This window comes from Lampris incognitus, chromosome 2, assembly GCF_029633865.1.
Source record: "Lampris incognitus isolate fLamInc1 chromosome 2, fLamInc1.hap2, whole genome shotgun sequence".
In the NCBI taxonomy this organism is placed as follows: Eukaryota; Metazoa; Chordata; class Actinopteri; order Lampriformes; family Lampridae; genus Lampris; species Lampris incognitus.
In genome coordinates, this window is record NC_079212.1 from 142,308,331 (window position 1) to 142,326,669 (window position 18,339).

The 18,339-nt window shown below is 47.8% G+C and overlaps 1 protein-coding gene across 1 annotated transcript; it reads left to right on the top strand.

The window, feature by feature from the left end:
* Positions 1-696: 696 nt before the first annotated feature.
* Positions 697-4,490, top strand: LOC130134281 (peroxisomal membrane protein 4-like). The gene is made up of 4 exons (XM_056302184.1): positions 697-821; positions 1,770-1,832; positions 1,928-2,126; positions 3,452-4,490. The coding sequence occupies exons 1-4, from the start codon at positions 709-711 to the stop codon at positions 3,719-3,721; spliced, it is 645 nt and encodes a 214-aa protein (XP_056158159.1). The 5' UTR covers positions 697-708; the 3' UTR covers positions 3,722-4,490.
* The last annotated feature ends 13,849 nt before the right edge of the window (positions 4,491-18,339 follow it).

Genomic DNA, 18,339 nt, shown 5'->3' on the forward strand with positions numbered 1-18,339 from the left:
GGAGCCTATCCCAGGAGTCATTGGGCGGCAGGCGGGGAGACTGATCATTATTGGGAGAGGGTGCAGAGGGTGGCTGCTCCAGGACACATGTACTTAATTTTAATCCTCAAAGAAGTTTATTATGGGAGGCGCCTAACTGACTGTCAAATAAATACCCCTGCTCACCCACCAACATCAAAATTACAGGTGCTCACCTGATAAGCACAGGTGATGTCAGAACCTAGGTGCATTGGACCAGTGCCAACCACAATACCACAAACAGGTGTTCGCCCCTCTAAAGCAAGAGCAAACATATATATATATAACTGTATTTAATATTGATAAAACTGTATTTGACATTGATGGAAAGTATTTCAAATTGGTAAAAACTTTAATTTGACCAATTTTATAACTTAAATTGTATCAAACTTTTTATAGAGCACACGCACGTTAACACGCAATGCACTTTCACATTAAAAGTGCACAGATGAAACGAAGGTGGTGATAGATGAAGAAAACAGAAGCAATAAGTGATACAATTAAGCCTTAAATATATATATTTATACAGAAATAAATACACGAGTCAAAATCGAGTGAGTTTGGTGTTAGAACTGCATGAACGGAGTAATTTAACCAGGTTTCCCACCGGCGACCTTTCACTGCGGCCCTCATCCGGGCCGCTCTGTGTGTCACATTTATTGGCGTCCCCCTCGCCGGCAGGTCACAGTCATGTCCGGTCCGGCCCCGGTCAGAACGCTCCTCTACACCGTCAACGACGTGCTGCGGAGAGAGAAATACAAAGCGGCGCTCGCCGTCCTGAAAGGCTTCAGAAACGGCGCCGTGTGAGTTCAGTTCAGCACCGCCAGTTACGCTGAACACGCTCGCTAGTTTAGCTTAGCTTAGCCTAGCTTAGCTTAGCTTAGCTTAGCTTAGCTTCCAGCTCCTGTAGCGTTTTGCAGCGTTAGCTAGCCTGCCGTCCCCCAACCTGCTGGCAGGCTCAGCTTGCCAGCTGTCGCGCGTCATTTACTGATTTCCGTCAAAAGTGCGTTGTGACGCCTGTCAATCAATCAGTCAAGCGAACTTTGCTTACAGAGCAAATGTCCTTCACTGAAACGCAGGGCAACGTGCATTACGTGAAAGGTCACGTATAAAACGAAGGTAATGAAAGAAAAAATGAAAACATCTGGCCAAGCAGATGTCCGCAGGTGGGCTTCTCTCTTACGTACCCAGATAGCAACGTTGCTGTGGGTCGGACCCGTCCCACACTGGCACTTCATCCGGCCCACATACCGCGTGGAATGAGGGCACTTGGGCGGTCCGCTCCTGTTTGCCAGATCTGGGCCAGAACCAAGCCATAGCAATGCCACATGTGCCACATATTTGCCAAAGGTGGCCCACATGTGATTTGGCATATTTGGGCCATATTTGCTAATCTGCATGTGGGCCACTTCAGGCTCACATCCATTTTGTCAGGGCCAGAAGAAGGCCATCAGTGCAGCATCATTGCCTGAAGTGGCCCGCATCCGGATGCTCTCTGGGTAGGGTTAGTGACTCATCTGTGGGAGGGAATCAAACCTTCAGCTGTGGGAGTCTTAAGACAGTCCTGTTAAGGTGGGACTCGAATCCCCAAAACACAGAATACCATAATTAGGATAAAAAGGGTTAAAATACAGGCTCAAAGTTCAGACAGATTAACTAAGCTGGGGTTCTTGTGCATGCTCAACCTTTAACTGTGTCTGGATAAACTGCATTCAGTCTGAACTGACTGTGGCTTTGTGTCCCTCTCTAAGATATGGGGCCAAAATCAGAGCACCTCACGCTGTCGTCATGACATTCCTGTTCCGAAGTGGCAGGTGAGACTTTTCACCCTTGTCTGGATAACTATTATCCTGCGTGCCTGTGGCTTATCATCATCTATTCCTTTGTTGTTGTTGTTTTTTGGGTCTAGTTTGAAGGACAAACTAAAAGCAATCGCCAAAGCCACATACACCCACTCTCGCAACCTGGCTTACTTCGTGTTTACATACAAAGGACTGCAAGCCCTGCAGGAGAAGATTCAGGGAAAGAGTCTGCAGTCTCAGTCTTTTCTGGCTGCCTGCATAGGCGGGTGGTTAGTCTTTGGAGAGAACAACAACATCAACAGCCAGGTAGGTAGGATTTGCCTGAAGTTCACAAGTTCTCTGGTGTTGAAGCATCTGCTCTCCCTTTGTTGACATTGTTTGCAGTTGTGCTTTGTCTTTGGATTATACATTAATACAGCACATGTGACTATGTGAGCATATATGAGATGTACACCGATCAGCCAAAACATTAAAACCACTGAGAGGTGAAGTGAATGACATTATCTCGGTACATCCCACTGAAGAGCTACTGTAGCTCAGATTGCTGTAAAAGTTCATGCTGGCTATGATAGGTGTCAGAACACAGTGCATCCATGATGACCCCTGTCCACCACCCAGATGTCTACAGTGAGCATGTGAGCGTCAGTACTGGACCATGGAGCAATGGAAGAAGGTGGCCTGGTCTGATGAATCACGTTTTCTTTTACATCATGTGGATGGCCGGGTGCGTGTGCATCTGGGGAAGTGTCGGCACCAGGATGCACTATAGGAAGAAGGCAAGCTGGTGGAGGCAGTGTGATGGTCTGGACAATGTTCTGCTGGGAAACCTTGGGTCCTGCCATTCATGTGGATGTTACTTTGACACCTACCACCTACCTAAACACTGTTGCAGACCAGGTACACCCCTTCATGGTAAGGGTATTGCCTGATGGCAGTGGCCCCTTTCAGCAGGATAATGCGTCCTGCTACACTGCAACAATTGTTCGGGAATGGTTTGAGGAACATGACAAAGAGTTCAAGGTGTTGCTTTGGCCTCCAAATTCCCCAGATCTCAATCTGATCGAGCATCTGTGGGATGTGCTGGAAAAACAAGTCCCATCCATGGAGGCACCACCTCACAACTTACAGGACTTAAAGGATCTGCTGCTAATGTCTTGGTGGCAGATAGCAGAGGACACCTTCAGAGGTCTTGTGGAGTCCATGCCTCGACGGGTCAGAGCTGATTTGGTGGCACGAGGGGGACCTACACAATATTAGGCAGGTGGTTTTAATGTTTTGGCTGAATGGTGTGTGTGTCAACCAGACTCACACAGGATTGTAGTCCTAATATGCAACTAGAGCTGCAACTAATGATAATTTACATAATCAAGTAATCTATTGATTGTTATTTTTTCATTAGACATTTGATCTGTTAAAAGTTAAAAACACTGATGAATGCCCATCTTACATTTCCAGAGTGGAAAGTGATGACTATCGACTGTCAAAATTTTAATCAATTAATTTTCTCTCTCAGTCAACTAATCAATTAATCGACTTATCCTTTCAGCACCATATGCATTTTACTGGTGTGCATGATATTAATCTTTCACAGATGATTGAGAGTAATTGTTTTTACTTCTGTCCTGTTCTAGATCAACATGTACTTGCTCTCAAGGATACTTTTCGCCCTGTCTCGCCTGGCGGTGGAGAAAGGCTATATTCCTCAGCCCAGACAAGACCCCTTCCCGCTGTTTGCCACTTTGGTGTGGGGCATTGTGTTGTGGCTCTTTGAGTATTACCCGCACACCCTCCAGCCCTCACTTCAGTCCTCTATGAACTACCTGTACCACGACAGCAACGTGTGGCATGACATCTCCGACTTCCTCATTTACAACAAGCCCAGGACCGCTGCGGCAGAATGAACCTTTGAAATGATTCCTGCTGCACAGACCCAGATTACTACGACCTGGAGAAGGAGAGATTAATAACATTATTTTTTCTATGATTATAAATATTCCAGGTATTCTTTTCAATATTCCAATATTCTTTTTTCTTTTTTTATTGTTGGTACTTTGTTGATCAGCTGCAGGTTGTGATGAAGTAGGTTGTTACCTGATTGTTGAAACTGGCCAGGCTTTTACAAATTGTCGTTAATGACAAAATTCATTGACATGCATATTTCCGTTGAGGGGTCAACACAGCACGCAGCTCGGTTTCTCCGTAAGGTTTCACGTGATCTTTCTGATTTGTTTCCTTCTGAACTCCTTATGTTTGGCAAAATGATCCCACCTTTACACACCTACTGCTTGATAGTTCAGACCTTTCAGATCATGAATTTACATGGTTTCTCTTCTCAAAATGAATGTATGTCTGTAAATGACGGTTTAACCTTCGGCATATTGCCATAATGTATGATGGGGTGTGTGGTTGTACTGGTGACTGTGTGGGGAAGGGCCGGGTTAGTTCCTGGAGGCTGATGGCCTCTCATTCATGAGTCACGTTTCTCTGTAACCTTCATATTCCTTGGTTGTTGTACTTTCATGTTGACCGGCGCTGAGTGAAGCTTTGATTTATTTATAACAAGACAGTGTCATCAGCATACAGTCAGACTCCACCTCTTTATTAACCAGAGCTCAGTGTGTGTGTGTGTGTGTGTGTGTGTGTGTGTGTGTGTGTGTGTGTGTGTGTGTGTGTGTGTGTGTGGATGCGTGCGCACACTCATGCATGCATGGTAGCTAAATTTGAATTAATATTATAGTCAAAAATATGGGGTTTCTCCCACTGTCCTCTGTTTTTGAATCCTAAAATCGCATATTAGGTTTTAGATGTAAATAGACAGATCGATCGACAGACAGACAGACAGATAGATAGACAGATAGGGAGGTAGATAGATGACAGATAGATAGAAAGATAGGTACTAGATGACTGATAGATTGACAGATGACAGATAGACAGACAGATAGACAGATAGATAGACAGATAGATAGACAGATAGATGGATGTGGGGTTGGGAGGGCAGTGTGGTGAAAGTCGTTAATCATAATCAGACATAAATATCACTGTCAGAAGAATTTGATCCTTCCAGTTCAAACTGTTCATTGTGATGCAGCGAGTTCGTCCAGATTGACTCTTCACATCAGCTGTGTCCTTCGTCAGTCTGTCAACGCCGTCCCACATCCTGTGTGTGCACCCAGCATAGCTGGCATCGTAGAGATGGGAGTGCCCAGAACTCGATTAATATGAATTTGTTCTGAAGAAACGCACAAAAAACAACAACAACCGTCGCCTCCCTTTTTTTGTTTTCATGCCAGGTCCGAAGGTTCTGTGACACACCCTGTCTTCCCAGGCCCGCCAGGCCTTTTTATTGTATTGTACCTTTTACTGTGCGTGTCTGTAGGAGTGTGCGTGTGCGTGTGCGTGTGAGAGACGACGTGTGGCCTTTTAATGTGAGCGGACGTTTCAGGTAGTCTCCTCCTGCTTACAAAATGCCGTTCATTTCTTTTCACGACATTAAATTCCGGTGTCGAGCTGGCGTCTCTCATCTGTGACTAACGCGGGACGGAGACCCGCCTCTGCGACCTTACATACACATGTAGTATTGTTTTCGATGCGTCCCCTGAAATATGAAGACGGGCCACAGATCAGCTGTACTGTGTTCACATCGCCTGGACGGATGCCTGCCCAGGCAGCATCCGGATGTGGGCCACTCCCGGCAGTGATGCGGCACTGGCGGCCTTCTTCTGGCCCTGGCAAAATGGATGTGAGCCGGAAGTGGCCCACATGTGGAATAGCAAATATCACAAAACAAATGTGGGCCACCTTTGGCAAATATGTGGCACACGCGGCGCTGCAATGGCCCAGATCTGGCAAACGGGAGCGGGCCGCCCAAGCGCCGTCATTCCACGGGGTATAACCACGGGGTAACTTCATGGATGAAGTGCCGGGTGTGGGCCGGGGTCGGGCCACAGCAGTTTGGCTATCTGGGTGGGGGCTCATGTTTAGCAGGACAAAGGCGGTGTTAAAAGTGCCTCCATGTAGGTATGGTAAGGGCCTGATAACAGAGGGAGGTGTGAAAGCCCTTTCGGGTGTGGTGGGAGGCGGTCCTGGAAGGTCCTGGCAGAAGACAGGATGAGGGACAGACTCTAAGTACACACCGTTGTGGTGGACATACCTCCTCTTCATGGCAGGGAGGCTCGGGGTGCATGTCACTGGAGTCTGAATGGGAGCTGCTTGCTGCACGGTGATGGTGCAGTAGGATGGTGCAGCAAGATGGTGCAGCAAGATGGTGCAGTAAGATGGCGCAGCAAGATGGTGCAGTAAGATGGTGCAGTAAGATGGTGAAGTAAGATGGTGCAGCAAGATGGTGCAGTAAGATGGCGAAGTAAGATGGCGCAGCAAGATGGTGCAGTAAGATGGTGCAGTAAGATGGCGCAGTAAGATGGCGCAGCAAGATGGTGCAGAAAGATGGCGCGTCGTGTTCATGAACATTAGAATCGTGTGACAGTACTAGAGGAGGTTTCTGCCTCGCTCCTCATCTAACGTCAGGGTGCAATTAACTAGGTGCCACGTGGTTTTGGGGGCTCGTCCGGGATGCCTAACCCAGATAGTGAAATTGCTGTGGCCCGGACCCGTCCCACACGGACGCTTACATCCGGCCCACAGGCCGCGTGGGGTTGAATGGCTGCCAGGCCAGGGCTCGGGTGGCTCACAACTCTTGTAACTGGTTTGACTTGGTTCAACTTCGTCTCTGTTTCCTTGGGAAGTCAACACAACACGCCGCCAAAGGGTGTCATGACCATGACGTGGTATAGGGTGGTACGATATTATTATTACTTTATTTGTGGTTGGCACTGGCGAAGTCAATGAAGTGTCGTGCAAGACACCAAAGTCAAACTATTTCCTCGTGACATATGCTAGTGTGTGTGTGTGTGTGTGTGTGTGTGTGTGTGTGTGTGTGGATAACTGAATTTAAAATGAACATGGACTCAAAACATCTGAGTTGGGAGTGTTACTGCTTTTCACATGACATAGATAGATAGATAGATAGATAGATAGATAGATAGAGAGAGAGAGAGAGAGAGAGAGAGAGAGAGAGAGAGAGAGAGAGAGAGAGAGAGAGAGAGAGAGACAGACAGACAGACAGACAGACAGACAGACAGACAGACAGACAGAGAGAGAGAGACAGACAGACAGACAGACAGACAGACAGACAGACAGACAGACAGACAGACAGACAGACAGACAGACAGACAGACAGATAGATAGACAGATAGATAGATAGATAGAGATCGGCTTGGCTGTGATGGCGTAGGGGTGAGGGGAGAGAGAGAGAGAACATTCAGATTCAAGATTCTTTATTTGTTACGTCTCATTATAAAAGTATGAGAGTAAAATTCTCAAGTTTCAGCTGCTCAACACTGCAGCAACAATAGCAATAAAATAACAAAACACAACAAAAAAGCATGGGGCATGTAAGGTGCTACGAGTATGTGTGTGTGTGTGTGTGTGTGTGTGTGTGTGTGTGTGTGTGTGTGTGTGTGTGTGTAGGCCCAGCCTTAATAAATGTGCATATGTGTGTGTAGTTGTTTGCATATTTGTGTGTGTTTGTGTATGCCAAGCTTCTTCTGTGTGTGTGTGTGTGTGTGTGTGTGTGTGTGTGTGTGTGTGTGTGTGTGTGTGTGTGTTGTGTGTGCAAACTGATCCCGCTCTTCAGTATGTGTTATTTGTTTTATCCTGCCTGCACATTGTATTAAAAGTATTTGGACCAGTGGCGTAGCCAGGAATTAATTTCGGGGGGGGGGGGGGTTGAGAAAATATACTAAACACCAACGTGTAACAGGTTGTAGCCCTTTAGGAGTGGCGAATGTGTGTTTTATGTTATGTGAGTGGATGGATGACAGTAGGTGAACGTGCAGTTACACGAGACAACAAGCAGAGATATCTAGAACTGGCAAGGTGGTCGGACAACCTTTTGTCATTTGATTATTAACGACGTGTTGTACCGTCAACCTGATCAATAATGTAACAAGGTCTACACTAATAAAGAAAACAACATCCTACCTTACAACACCAGGGCTAGCCTTCTTCTCTTCCTGCTGTAGGCGTCCGGTACCTCCTGTACTGTCACTGTGACGTCCCTATGCTCCGAGAGCAAAGTCAGGCCCTTAAGGCGATTCTCAGTCATGATGCTGCGCCATTTGTCCTTTATTCCCCCCAGTCTGGAGAAACTTCTCTCAGCATGAGCAGCGGTCACAGGGAGTGTTGCAAAAAGTCAGAGATGTTTGAATACAGCGGCGATAGAAATGTTCACCGCAGGCACTTAACTTGTCAAGTGCATTTTGTGGCACAGGAGCTGCATTGGCCCTTTTAGGCCTCCACGACTCGATTTCAGCCTGGACAGCACTCGGATGATCTGCCACTTCGTCAGGATACAGCTGACACGCTTTCTCGACCCTCGTTCAGCGTGTTCACATTGCGTGGGAGTAAGGAGCTCCTTCATTTGGGATGTATAAAAGTCCAGTGGTGGAATCAAAAGTTGCTGGCGGTGGTGGATTTCACAGGCCTTCAAGGGGTCGGTGTCACTCGCATTGCCTCTCATCCGCAATGGTCGGAAATGTACCTCATAGTTGGCTGCCTGGAAGATTTTCGCAAACTGTTTCTGAATTGGATCGCATTTCTTCAGCCTGTCTGCCGCCCTCGTCCGCAGCAGAGATGCAGCTCACTAGGTCGCAGTTTTCATTTTGGAGAAACTGGGATAGGTGGAATGTTTTAGCAAGCATCCTCTCGCAGACACTCATTGCGAGCATAAATTCGGCTTCATCAGCTGCACCGAAAAGCTGGTAAGCCTTAACAGGTGACTCGCCAGAGAATGTGTCACTAAATCTTTACCAGGCGAGATCTCACCGGCTCATATAGCTCATTAAAAGTGAATATGGCTTCATGACACTCCAGCCATCTTGTTTCACACGGGGAGCAGAGTCTGGTTTTCTTTTGATCCTAAGTATTTTCCTAATTAATTTGTGGTGAACATTGCATATGTTGAGAGAGGTTGCCATGGTCATTGTGTATTATTCAGGTGCCCCTACACCAGGGGTCCCCAATAGGCGGCCCGCGGGCCACGACGGGTTGATTTATGGTCCGCGAGAATTTTTGGAGAAATGCCAGACGGAAGATTTTTTTTAATTTCCCTACCAAAATTTTTTTTGAATTAATTTCTTAGTAAAAGTAAGACTAGTAATATATCGAAAAATAAATGAAAAATCTCTGTTTAAATTATAATACCTGCAACGTATTGACACCAAAACAAACTAACGAACAACATGCTGCTGGAGGTTGAGTGGCCCGTGGTTTTAAAAGTGGCCCTAAAAGTGGCCCGCTATGAAAAGTAATTGGGGACCCCTGCCCTACACCCATCAAGAGGAGCCGTTTCGGTGGCATTATTCGTCCCCCGCCACGTTGATTTTCTTTTGGTTAATTCTGGGGGGGGGGGGCTGTGTAGTGACCTACTTGCAGCTTACATATTCAACATGCGGGTCAGAGACGGTCCCTTTAAGACAGCGAGCGGGGGTTAGCAAAGGGTATTGTGGGTAGACACGAGGCTGAGGTTTAGCAGAATGAACTGCTGACTTAGTTTTAGTTGGAGGAAATAAGCGAACCCGCGGCTGTGTGGTCGAGAGGAGAAGTGGTCTCGTGTCTTTGTTTTCATTCTCCACAATACATTGTAGCGAATTCGGGGGGGGGGGGGGGGGAGGCAACCGCAAGAACTGCCGCGGCCGGGACGCGAACCCGTATCGCCCGCACCGCGGGAGTCATCACTGACCGCTCAACTAAAGGATCAGACCCGCCTGCCAGTGGCCAACGTGTCCACTTATCCATGCACGTTGCAATATATACTAAGGAACGATTCCTTATTTTAAGCAACGGTTGGCAACCCAAACCCTGGACAGGTTGCCAGCAGCATAAATTCAAATTTGCCTGCGCAGAATTAAAACCCCATTACCTCATTTAGCGGCCCATTTTTCCCCCATGCAACATTAACAACTTATTAACCCAACACAAAGAAGTTTCACCATTCCCAGTCCTCCATTATTAGACGCAGCGGCTCGGTGCTCTCAGCGAAACAGTATTGTACCCTGCATGGATAAGTAGACACGTTAGCCCTTAGCCAATGGGTCGGACCCTTTAGTCGAGCGGTTAGCGATGTCTCTCCCGGCGCGGGAGATACGGGTTCGCGTCCCCGCTGCGGCGGTTCTTGTGGTCCCCCCCCCCCCCCCCCCGAATTCGCTACATTGGTGTCAGAAGTGGGATGATGAGATCGGATGCGTATGCACCCAGAAGCGTGAAGGACCTATACTGAAGGAAGGAGGGGGGTAAAGTAACGTGCATGGATAAGTAGTCACATTGGCCCTTGGTTGACGAGTCGGGCCCTTCAGTCGAGCGGTTAGCGATGTAGGGGTTCGCGTCCCGGCCGCGGCAGTAACTGTGGTTGCTCCCCGAATTTGCTACAGTGTGTTGTGGTTGCTTGTTGGAGCGCTTGAGGCTTGTATACAGTATGAACGAGCCGAACTCCTTAACGTCGGAGGATGGTATCAGGATTACACAACTGGAAGCCTGGACTCTTATCTCACCGGAGATCCTGCGTCCAGGAGAGCCCGGGGGGAGGAGTTATGGCTATCCCATCAAAGAGGCGTCGGAGGCGGCGCAGGGAAAGGAAGCAGAAGTGGGGTCAGAGGAGCGGCCTACAAGCGAGGCTAAGGGCTAACCCCCACAGAACAGTCCTGCCGAGTCTCTTTCTTGCCAACTCCCGCTCGCTCGTCAATAAAATGGACGAAATAAGACTGAGAATTACGTCGCGTAACGTGGACGGCTGCGGGACGTGTTGTGTATAAGTCACAACAGTGTGACTGTAGTCTAGGACACTGCAGCTTTACGTTTTACCACAGCCGGTTTACGGCAGTCGGTTTACGGCAGTAACACAAGACGTGGTTGATGCTATACTGTACGTGTATATAACTGTAAACTACTAATAAGACACGTTAGTCCCTGGCTAACGGGTCTGACCCTTTAGCCGAGCGGGTAGTGATGTTGCCTTTTTGTGCAGTACACCCCGTGTCGAATCCCGCACCGGGCAAGAACATAACCGGTCACATTGGTGGCAGCGGTGGGATCCGGAAGTGTGCAGATCCTCAAAGTCTCTTCGGAGCGCGGGAAGAACAGGGCGCGCTTCCGGGAGAGGGTGACGACTGTAAACTACTAATGAGACACGTTAGCCCCCCTAGCTAACGGGTCTGACCCTTTAGCCGAGTGGTTAGTGATGTCGCCTTGTGGTACAGTACACCCCGTATCGAATCCCGCACCGGGCAAGTCCAGAAAAAGAAGTTACACTAAGCTAGCACTGGGAGAACTGCACAGCACTATCAACAACCAGCTGAATGCACACCCTGAGGGAACTGTGATTGTGGCAGGAGACTTTAACCACTCAGAACTAAAGACAGTGCTGCACAAACTCCACAAGAATATCAACTTCCCAACCACAGACAAAAATATTCTGGACCGTAGTCCGCGGTGGTGTAGCGGTCTAAGCATCGGCTTTGTGTTGATGCAGTTGCCCACTGGGGACCGGGGTTCGCGCCCCGATCTCGTCACATCCGACTATGGCCGGACTCGATGAAGCAGCAATAATTGGCAGCGCTGTCTTCGGGATGGGGGGCGGAGTCGGCTTGTGTTCGTCACGTGAATGCGTCTCTGGGTGGGTCGGAAAAAGCAGTGGTTCGGCCTGGAGTCGCCTTGTCACGGAAGTGGGGAGGCGTCTCCTTCCAGACTGCCGGCCGGAGAGATGCAGTTGACGAACGCATGCAGTACGAGGGTGGGTGTTCGAATTAAAATAGGAATCGATTGGCCACTAAATTGGGAGAAATCAGAAATAAATTTAGAAAAAATAAATATTCTGGACCAAGTTGACACCAACATCCAGGGGGCGTACAAAGCTGCCTCATCGCCACACCTCGGCTTATCAGACCACATCTCACTGGTAATGACTCCATCCTATAAACCTCTAATCTGTAGAACAAAACCATCTGTTAAAACTGTCCAAGTTCGGAGCGGGGAAGCCACCTCACGACTGCAGGATTGCTTTGGAAACATGGACTGGGGAGTGTTTGCACAGGGAACTGACTTAGAGGAATACACTTCAACCATTCTGACCTACATTCATTTCTGTACTGAGACGGTACTAACCACCACAACCATCGAGGTATTTCCGAACCAGAAGCCATGGCTGGACAGGAATGTGCGGTCCCTGCTCAGGGGTCGAGATGCTGCCTTCAGGACAGGTGACATGCTGGCCTACAAAAATGCCCGGAGGAACTTGGAAAAAAGGCATTAGAGAGGCTAAACGCAGGTACAAGCAGCGCATTGAGGGGCACTTCACACATAACAACGACCCCCCGGAGCATGTGGGGAGGTATTAAAAACATAACAGATTACAAATGCAGCATCACCCGTGACAGCGCACTCCCCGACACGCTTAACTAGTTCTTTGCATGCTTTGAAACGCAGCTCAGCGGCGTGAGGGCCCTGCCCAAGGAGGAGCATGCACTCGTCCTACAGCACCGTCAGGTGAAATCCAGTCTGAGCAGAATTGATATCGCCAAAGCGGCAGGCCCAGACAGAGTGTCGGGCCGCACACTGAAGACATGCGCTGACCAACTAACAGGTGTGTTCGCCGACATCTTCAACCTCTTCTTACGATAGGCTGTTGTCCCCACCTGCCTTAAATCCACCACCATTGTACCTGTACCCAAGAAGACAGCAGTCAACTGCCTCAATGACTATCGCCCAGTCACCCTGACCCCAATTATTATGAAGTGCTTTGAGAGGATTATACTCTCTCACATCAAGGACATCATCCCCACAGATCTGGAAGCCGCCAATTTGCCTATCTGGAAAACAGATCTATGGAGGATACAGTCTCTTTCAATATGACAACCCCCATAAACTGGTACAGAAACTCAGCAACCTAGGATTAACCACTTCGCTCTGTTCATGGATTATGGACTTCCTCATTCACAGACCACAAAATGTCAGGATCGGTAACCATACATCTTCAACCCTCATCCTGAACACAGGCGTGCCACAGGGCTGTGTGCTCGGTCCAGCTCTCTTCAGCCTATTCACCCACGATTGTACCCCCATTCACTCCTCCAACACTATCGTGAAGTTTGCTGATGACACCACTATAGTGGGACTCATAACCAACAATGAGGAGACACACTACAGAGAGGAGGTCCAACATCTGGCTGGGTGGTGTTCAGACAATAACCTGGTCCTGAACACCAGTAAAACAAAGGGAGATCATTGTGGACTTTATGAGATCCAGGAAGGTCACCCCACCCCCACCGCACATAAATAGTGAAGAGGTGCGTATTGTGGATAACATCAAATTCCTGGGAATCCACATTACCAAAGAACTCACTCAACACCTCCCACCTGGCAAAGAAAGCACAACAGAGGCTTTTCTTCCTCAGGAAACTTAAAGAAGCCGGTCTCCCTTCTCAGCTGCTGGTCAACTTTTACAGAAGCACAATAGAAAGCATCCTCTGTCTATGTGTCACAGTGTGGTATGCCAGCTGCACAGCAGAGAACAGGAAGGACTTGGCCCGGGTGGTGAAGACAGCACAGAGGATTGTGGGAATTGCGCTCCCGGACCTGGATGCTGTGTATGCTGGTCACCTACAGAGGAAAGCCAGCAACATCAGCAAAGACGCAACACACCCAGGTCACAGTCTGTTTGTTCCCTTGCCATTGCGGAGAAGATACCGAACCATCAAAATCCGGACTAACAGGCTGAGGAACAGCTTCTTTCCCAGAACTGTAGCCCCCCCACACACACACACACACCTGCCTATAGTTGCTGAGGACTAACTGGTACTAAAGCTGCTGCAATATGGACAACTATGTGCAATAACCCCGTGCGCTATTTTGAACTTTAAAGGCCGCTGCTATCTTTTACTGTCTTATCATCATTTTTGCTACCTCACTTATTTATAATAAATGTTGTTTGTTCTTGTTTTTATCTTGTTTTTTAACAAAAAATCATTTACCTTGTCTAGTGTTGCTGGTCTGAGAGTTACCAAATCAAACTTCTTTGTGTGTACACAATGACAATAAAGTATCTTATCTTATCTTATCTTATCTTATCTTATCTTATCTTATCTACATGAATGAGTGATTATTCCTGGGTGGGCCTGAGATATGGGAAAAGTTGTACACGCCTCTTGCAAATGAAACGTGCCAAGGCGTTTTGCCTGTTGCCCAACACTGTTTTTACTTAGAAACCGTGTTGGGCAACCAGTTCAACCACGTTGATGTTGCACCTGTGGGCGAGGCGATGCGTATGACCGTATACAGCGGGAGAGATGGCAAGTGGCATTACATTGCTTTGTCTCAACCATTCAAAGATGGCACAAATGGGAGGTTAGACATGTTTTATTGGGGGGGCAGCAATGGATATTTTTTATTCATAATTTGTCGTTTTACTCTTTATCGCACAAGTTGTGTCTGTTTCAGCTCTCACTGTTTCTATGCATTGCTTGTATTTCAGACCATGGGGGTCGAAGTTCAACCACTGCCCGGACTTCACTCGTGTGCGTTAGAAGGAGAAACCGTCCACGGGACTCCGATGTAAGAAAGGATAAACAAGTATTTTATCCCACAGCTTGCAGTATCTTCTTACAGGGATACTCAAGGTTACGTTCTCCTCAACCAGCAAAACTGTGCTACGGTAAGAAACACGTGTGGCTCGGCTCGATCGCTGCTTGAGACTCCTCCCACAAAACAAAAATGGCCTCTCCCGCGTTCCCTCTTCCGTGTACCCACAAGACCTCTCTCTTAAAGCGACAGTACAAGTATATGACGGTCGTTATAAAACATACATAAAAGTAAATAATGACATAAAATAAAATGTAGTAAACACAAATAACAGCACACAGACAGGATTTGGTGATATTTCATACTCAAACAAAATAAAATAAAAACATTAATTTTAACCTGGTTACATAACCACAGAAATGCACTTTTTGTACTTAATTACCATTAACATTAATAATATAATAATAATAATATTATTAATAATTATCATTAGTAGTAGTAGTCGTAGTGCTAGTGTTTAATATACAAATACTACTTAATGCTGGACTAGCTGTGAAAAATGAGTTCTTTAACCTAATGTACGGGGCATTACATGGCATTTTGGTGTATATGAAATGTGCTATAGACATTGTTGCCTCCACGCCTGTCCCCCATGTTTGTCACGTGCAGGTCATTGCTTGAGAAACTGATCAGCCATTAATTAATGATGTAACGTGAATGCTAGGTCTCTCATTCAGATATGTGTTTTTATTTGTGCACAGCATTGCTGCTGGGAAACTATTTCAAATGCGTGCTACTTGAAACACATGACTGCTCCTTTTCCTGGGGAATCAAAGTAATGCATGCTTTATATATGTATTTTTCCTGCCTCCACTGATATATACGTGTATGCGCTGTGTGTGCACTTCTCAGACAATAAACGTGTCTTCGTCACGTCTTACACTTTGTTACTGGTGCATCAACCTGCCGTCCGCCTCTTCACTTCATGCTGAGTTACGGCTGTTGACCGTGTCTCAGATTATGAGACGGAAACATTTTCCACAGTCACTTTCCCTCCATTCGTCCACTGACGCACAATAAAGATGTGGAAAAAAATAAAAATAAAAGTAAATAAAACTCAACTAAGGTCACTGAATGCAATTAACTCGTCTTTATTATTCTATTTTGCCTGTCCATGGCAACACACCAGTGAAGCATTATATAGACACATTGTAGCCAGGTGGAGTGTAACAGGCACATCTGTTACACGTTGTTAGATACTATTGTAACCGCTTATTTTCTTGCCCGGTGCGGGATTCGATACGAGGTGTACTGCACCACACGGCGACGTCACTAACCGCTCGGCTAAAGGGTCAGACCCGTTAGCTAGGGGCTAACGTGTCCTATTAGTAGTTTACACTATGTATCTGGTTATAGTAAAGCCTACATTAAATGTAGGGCAGTTGTCTAGAGTTAGTTCAGTTTGACACACCTTCAGCAACTACACAAGGCTATGGAGCAACTAAGTGTGGACCCAACCAAAGTAATGACTCCTTGTTCGTGCTCATCGATATGCTCCAACCTGTTGATCAAAGTCTGGCCTTAGTCCCCCCCCAAAAACTCCATGCAAGGCACCCAAGCCTTAGAGTCCCAGCATAATGTCTACCCCATGCCACAAGCAACCCTGTTTACACCCCAGCCTGCGGTTGGCCATGTTGCCCCTGCTTACACCTCTCAAGCCATCAAGTCGGCCCCCCAGGCCTATGAACATATGCTCGGCTACCCGTATTCCACCCCAGTGCCTCAGAATCATACGACAGGGCCCCCAAGCGCCACTGCTCCCGCCCATAACCATTGTCAATAGCCCTTCATCTGTTGCTCGGGTTTCCTGTAATGGTGTGACACCCCCCATGCCTTTTCCTGCTAGTGGTTGGTGGCTCCCAAACAAAACCACACCCAGCCTTCCTGGTGAGACAACCACCGCTCATACCCAAAGAGCTCCAGCCCATCTCTCCACCCCGGTGCATCCCCAGATAGCCATGGCTAACTATCATGCCACCATGTAGCCTAGTCAAAAGTCAAACTTCATCCTCTACCTGTGGCCTCATCCATGCGCACATACCTCCCGGCCTCACCTCAACATACTGTGGCTTGGGGAGTGGCGAATCTAGGCTTTCCCCAGGGGAACTACAGAGGTTTCACACAAACCCTCCAGGTCAGGAATGTGCAGATTTTTAGTGGTAATGCTGATTGCAAAATGCTGGTTGAGGATCGGATAAGAGACATTAAATACCTCTTGGATGCTGCAGCGTAGCCCATGCACCTTCGCTTTTCCGCCATCATACGACATCTGAGTGCTGAGGCTAGGAGGCTAGTCCTGAATCTGCTCCCCCATGAGCAGACCCCTGAGTGCACTTTTGAAGAACTGAGGGCTGAATATATTGATATGTACAGCTCTTTACATCCATTTGCTGACTTTTATGAGCGCGGCCAGGAGAATCCGCCTGTGCATATGCCATTGCACTAGAGGCAACTTTGAGGTCAGTGGAGGAGGCCTGCCATTTCCTGACCGTGATAGCAAGCTCACCCGTCAGTTCCCGAGGGGCCTTAATGATGAGGAGGTATACGTAAGGATTGTACTGATGAAGCCTAGACTGCTGAGCTTCCAGCAACTCCAATCAGAACTCTGAAACCTGGCTAGGGAAACAAAGCGGTTCCAGTCACAACATAAGCACAAAAAGACCTATGCTCAAGTCCACGTGACACCAGAGAGAGGAACTCAGGTGAAAGACGTAAGGTCAGAATTAACCTCTGAGCTGTCCGAGCACACCGAGTTGGTTAGGAAATTACACATCAGCCAAGAGGAGCAGATAGCTAAGTTGTCACGACTGGAATCCAGAATCAATATGCTACCTCCTTCTGTCCCATCGAGTGCCTAGCCAGCTTCAGTAAACAGTGTCAGGTTCTAGGGTTGTATGCCATCGGTGTGGGAAGTTGGGACATGTAGCCCGTGTCTGTAGGGCTGTCCTCACCAGCGTCTGATCCTGATGGCCGAGGGTGGAGTAACACGCTAAGCCCATAGGTAAGAACTGCACGTCGCAGACATTCAGCTGTAAGAGTTGGAAAAGGAGGTGAAAAATGGACACTCGCATTTTAAGTTTCCTTTATTAATCAACCCATCCTAGCTGTGATCTGTGTAGCTCGGAGCAGCGGGCTGCCGCCTTCATGCTGCACCCGAGGACCAACTCCAGTTCTTTCCCCGTTGCCTTGCTCAGGGGCACAGACAGGAGTATAAACCCTAACATACGTGTTCCTTTTGATGGTGGGGGGAAACCGGAGCACCCGGAGAAAACCCACCGCGGACACGGGGAGGGCATGCAAACTCCACACAGAGGACGACCTGGGATGACCCCCAAGGTTGGACAACACCGGGGCTCGAACCCAGGACCTTCTTGTTGTGAGGCGACAGCGGTAACCACTGTGCCACCGTGTCGCCCAAATTTGCCCAGGTAAGTAACATTAAACCTGTGGGATTCATTTTGAGAGACCAGCAACACTACAGGGGTCCAAGGTAAAACAGCTGAGAACTGCTGTTCTCAATTTGTTTATTGTGTACTTTCTTGTTGGTTTCGTAGGACTTTTTGTTCTTTTCTTGGGTGGGTCGGCCCTCACTCAATCACACACACACACACACACACTGCTAGTTTGGCTCAAGTTGAAGCAAGTTCACTTCAATTGACAATGAATAACACCAAACTGCCCCACCCCCTCCCCCAATAGCACTTACCACATCCCCATCCCCAAACGATGGAGAACCCAGTGCTAATCCAGCGCCTATCCCAGCAGTCACTGGGCGGCAGGCGGGGAGACACCCTGGACAGGCCACCAGTCCATCACAGGGCCGAGACAGTGT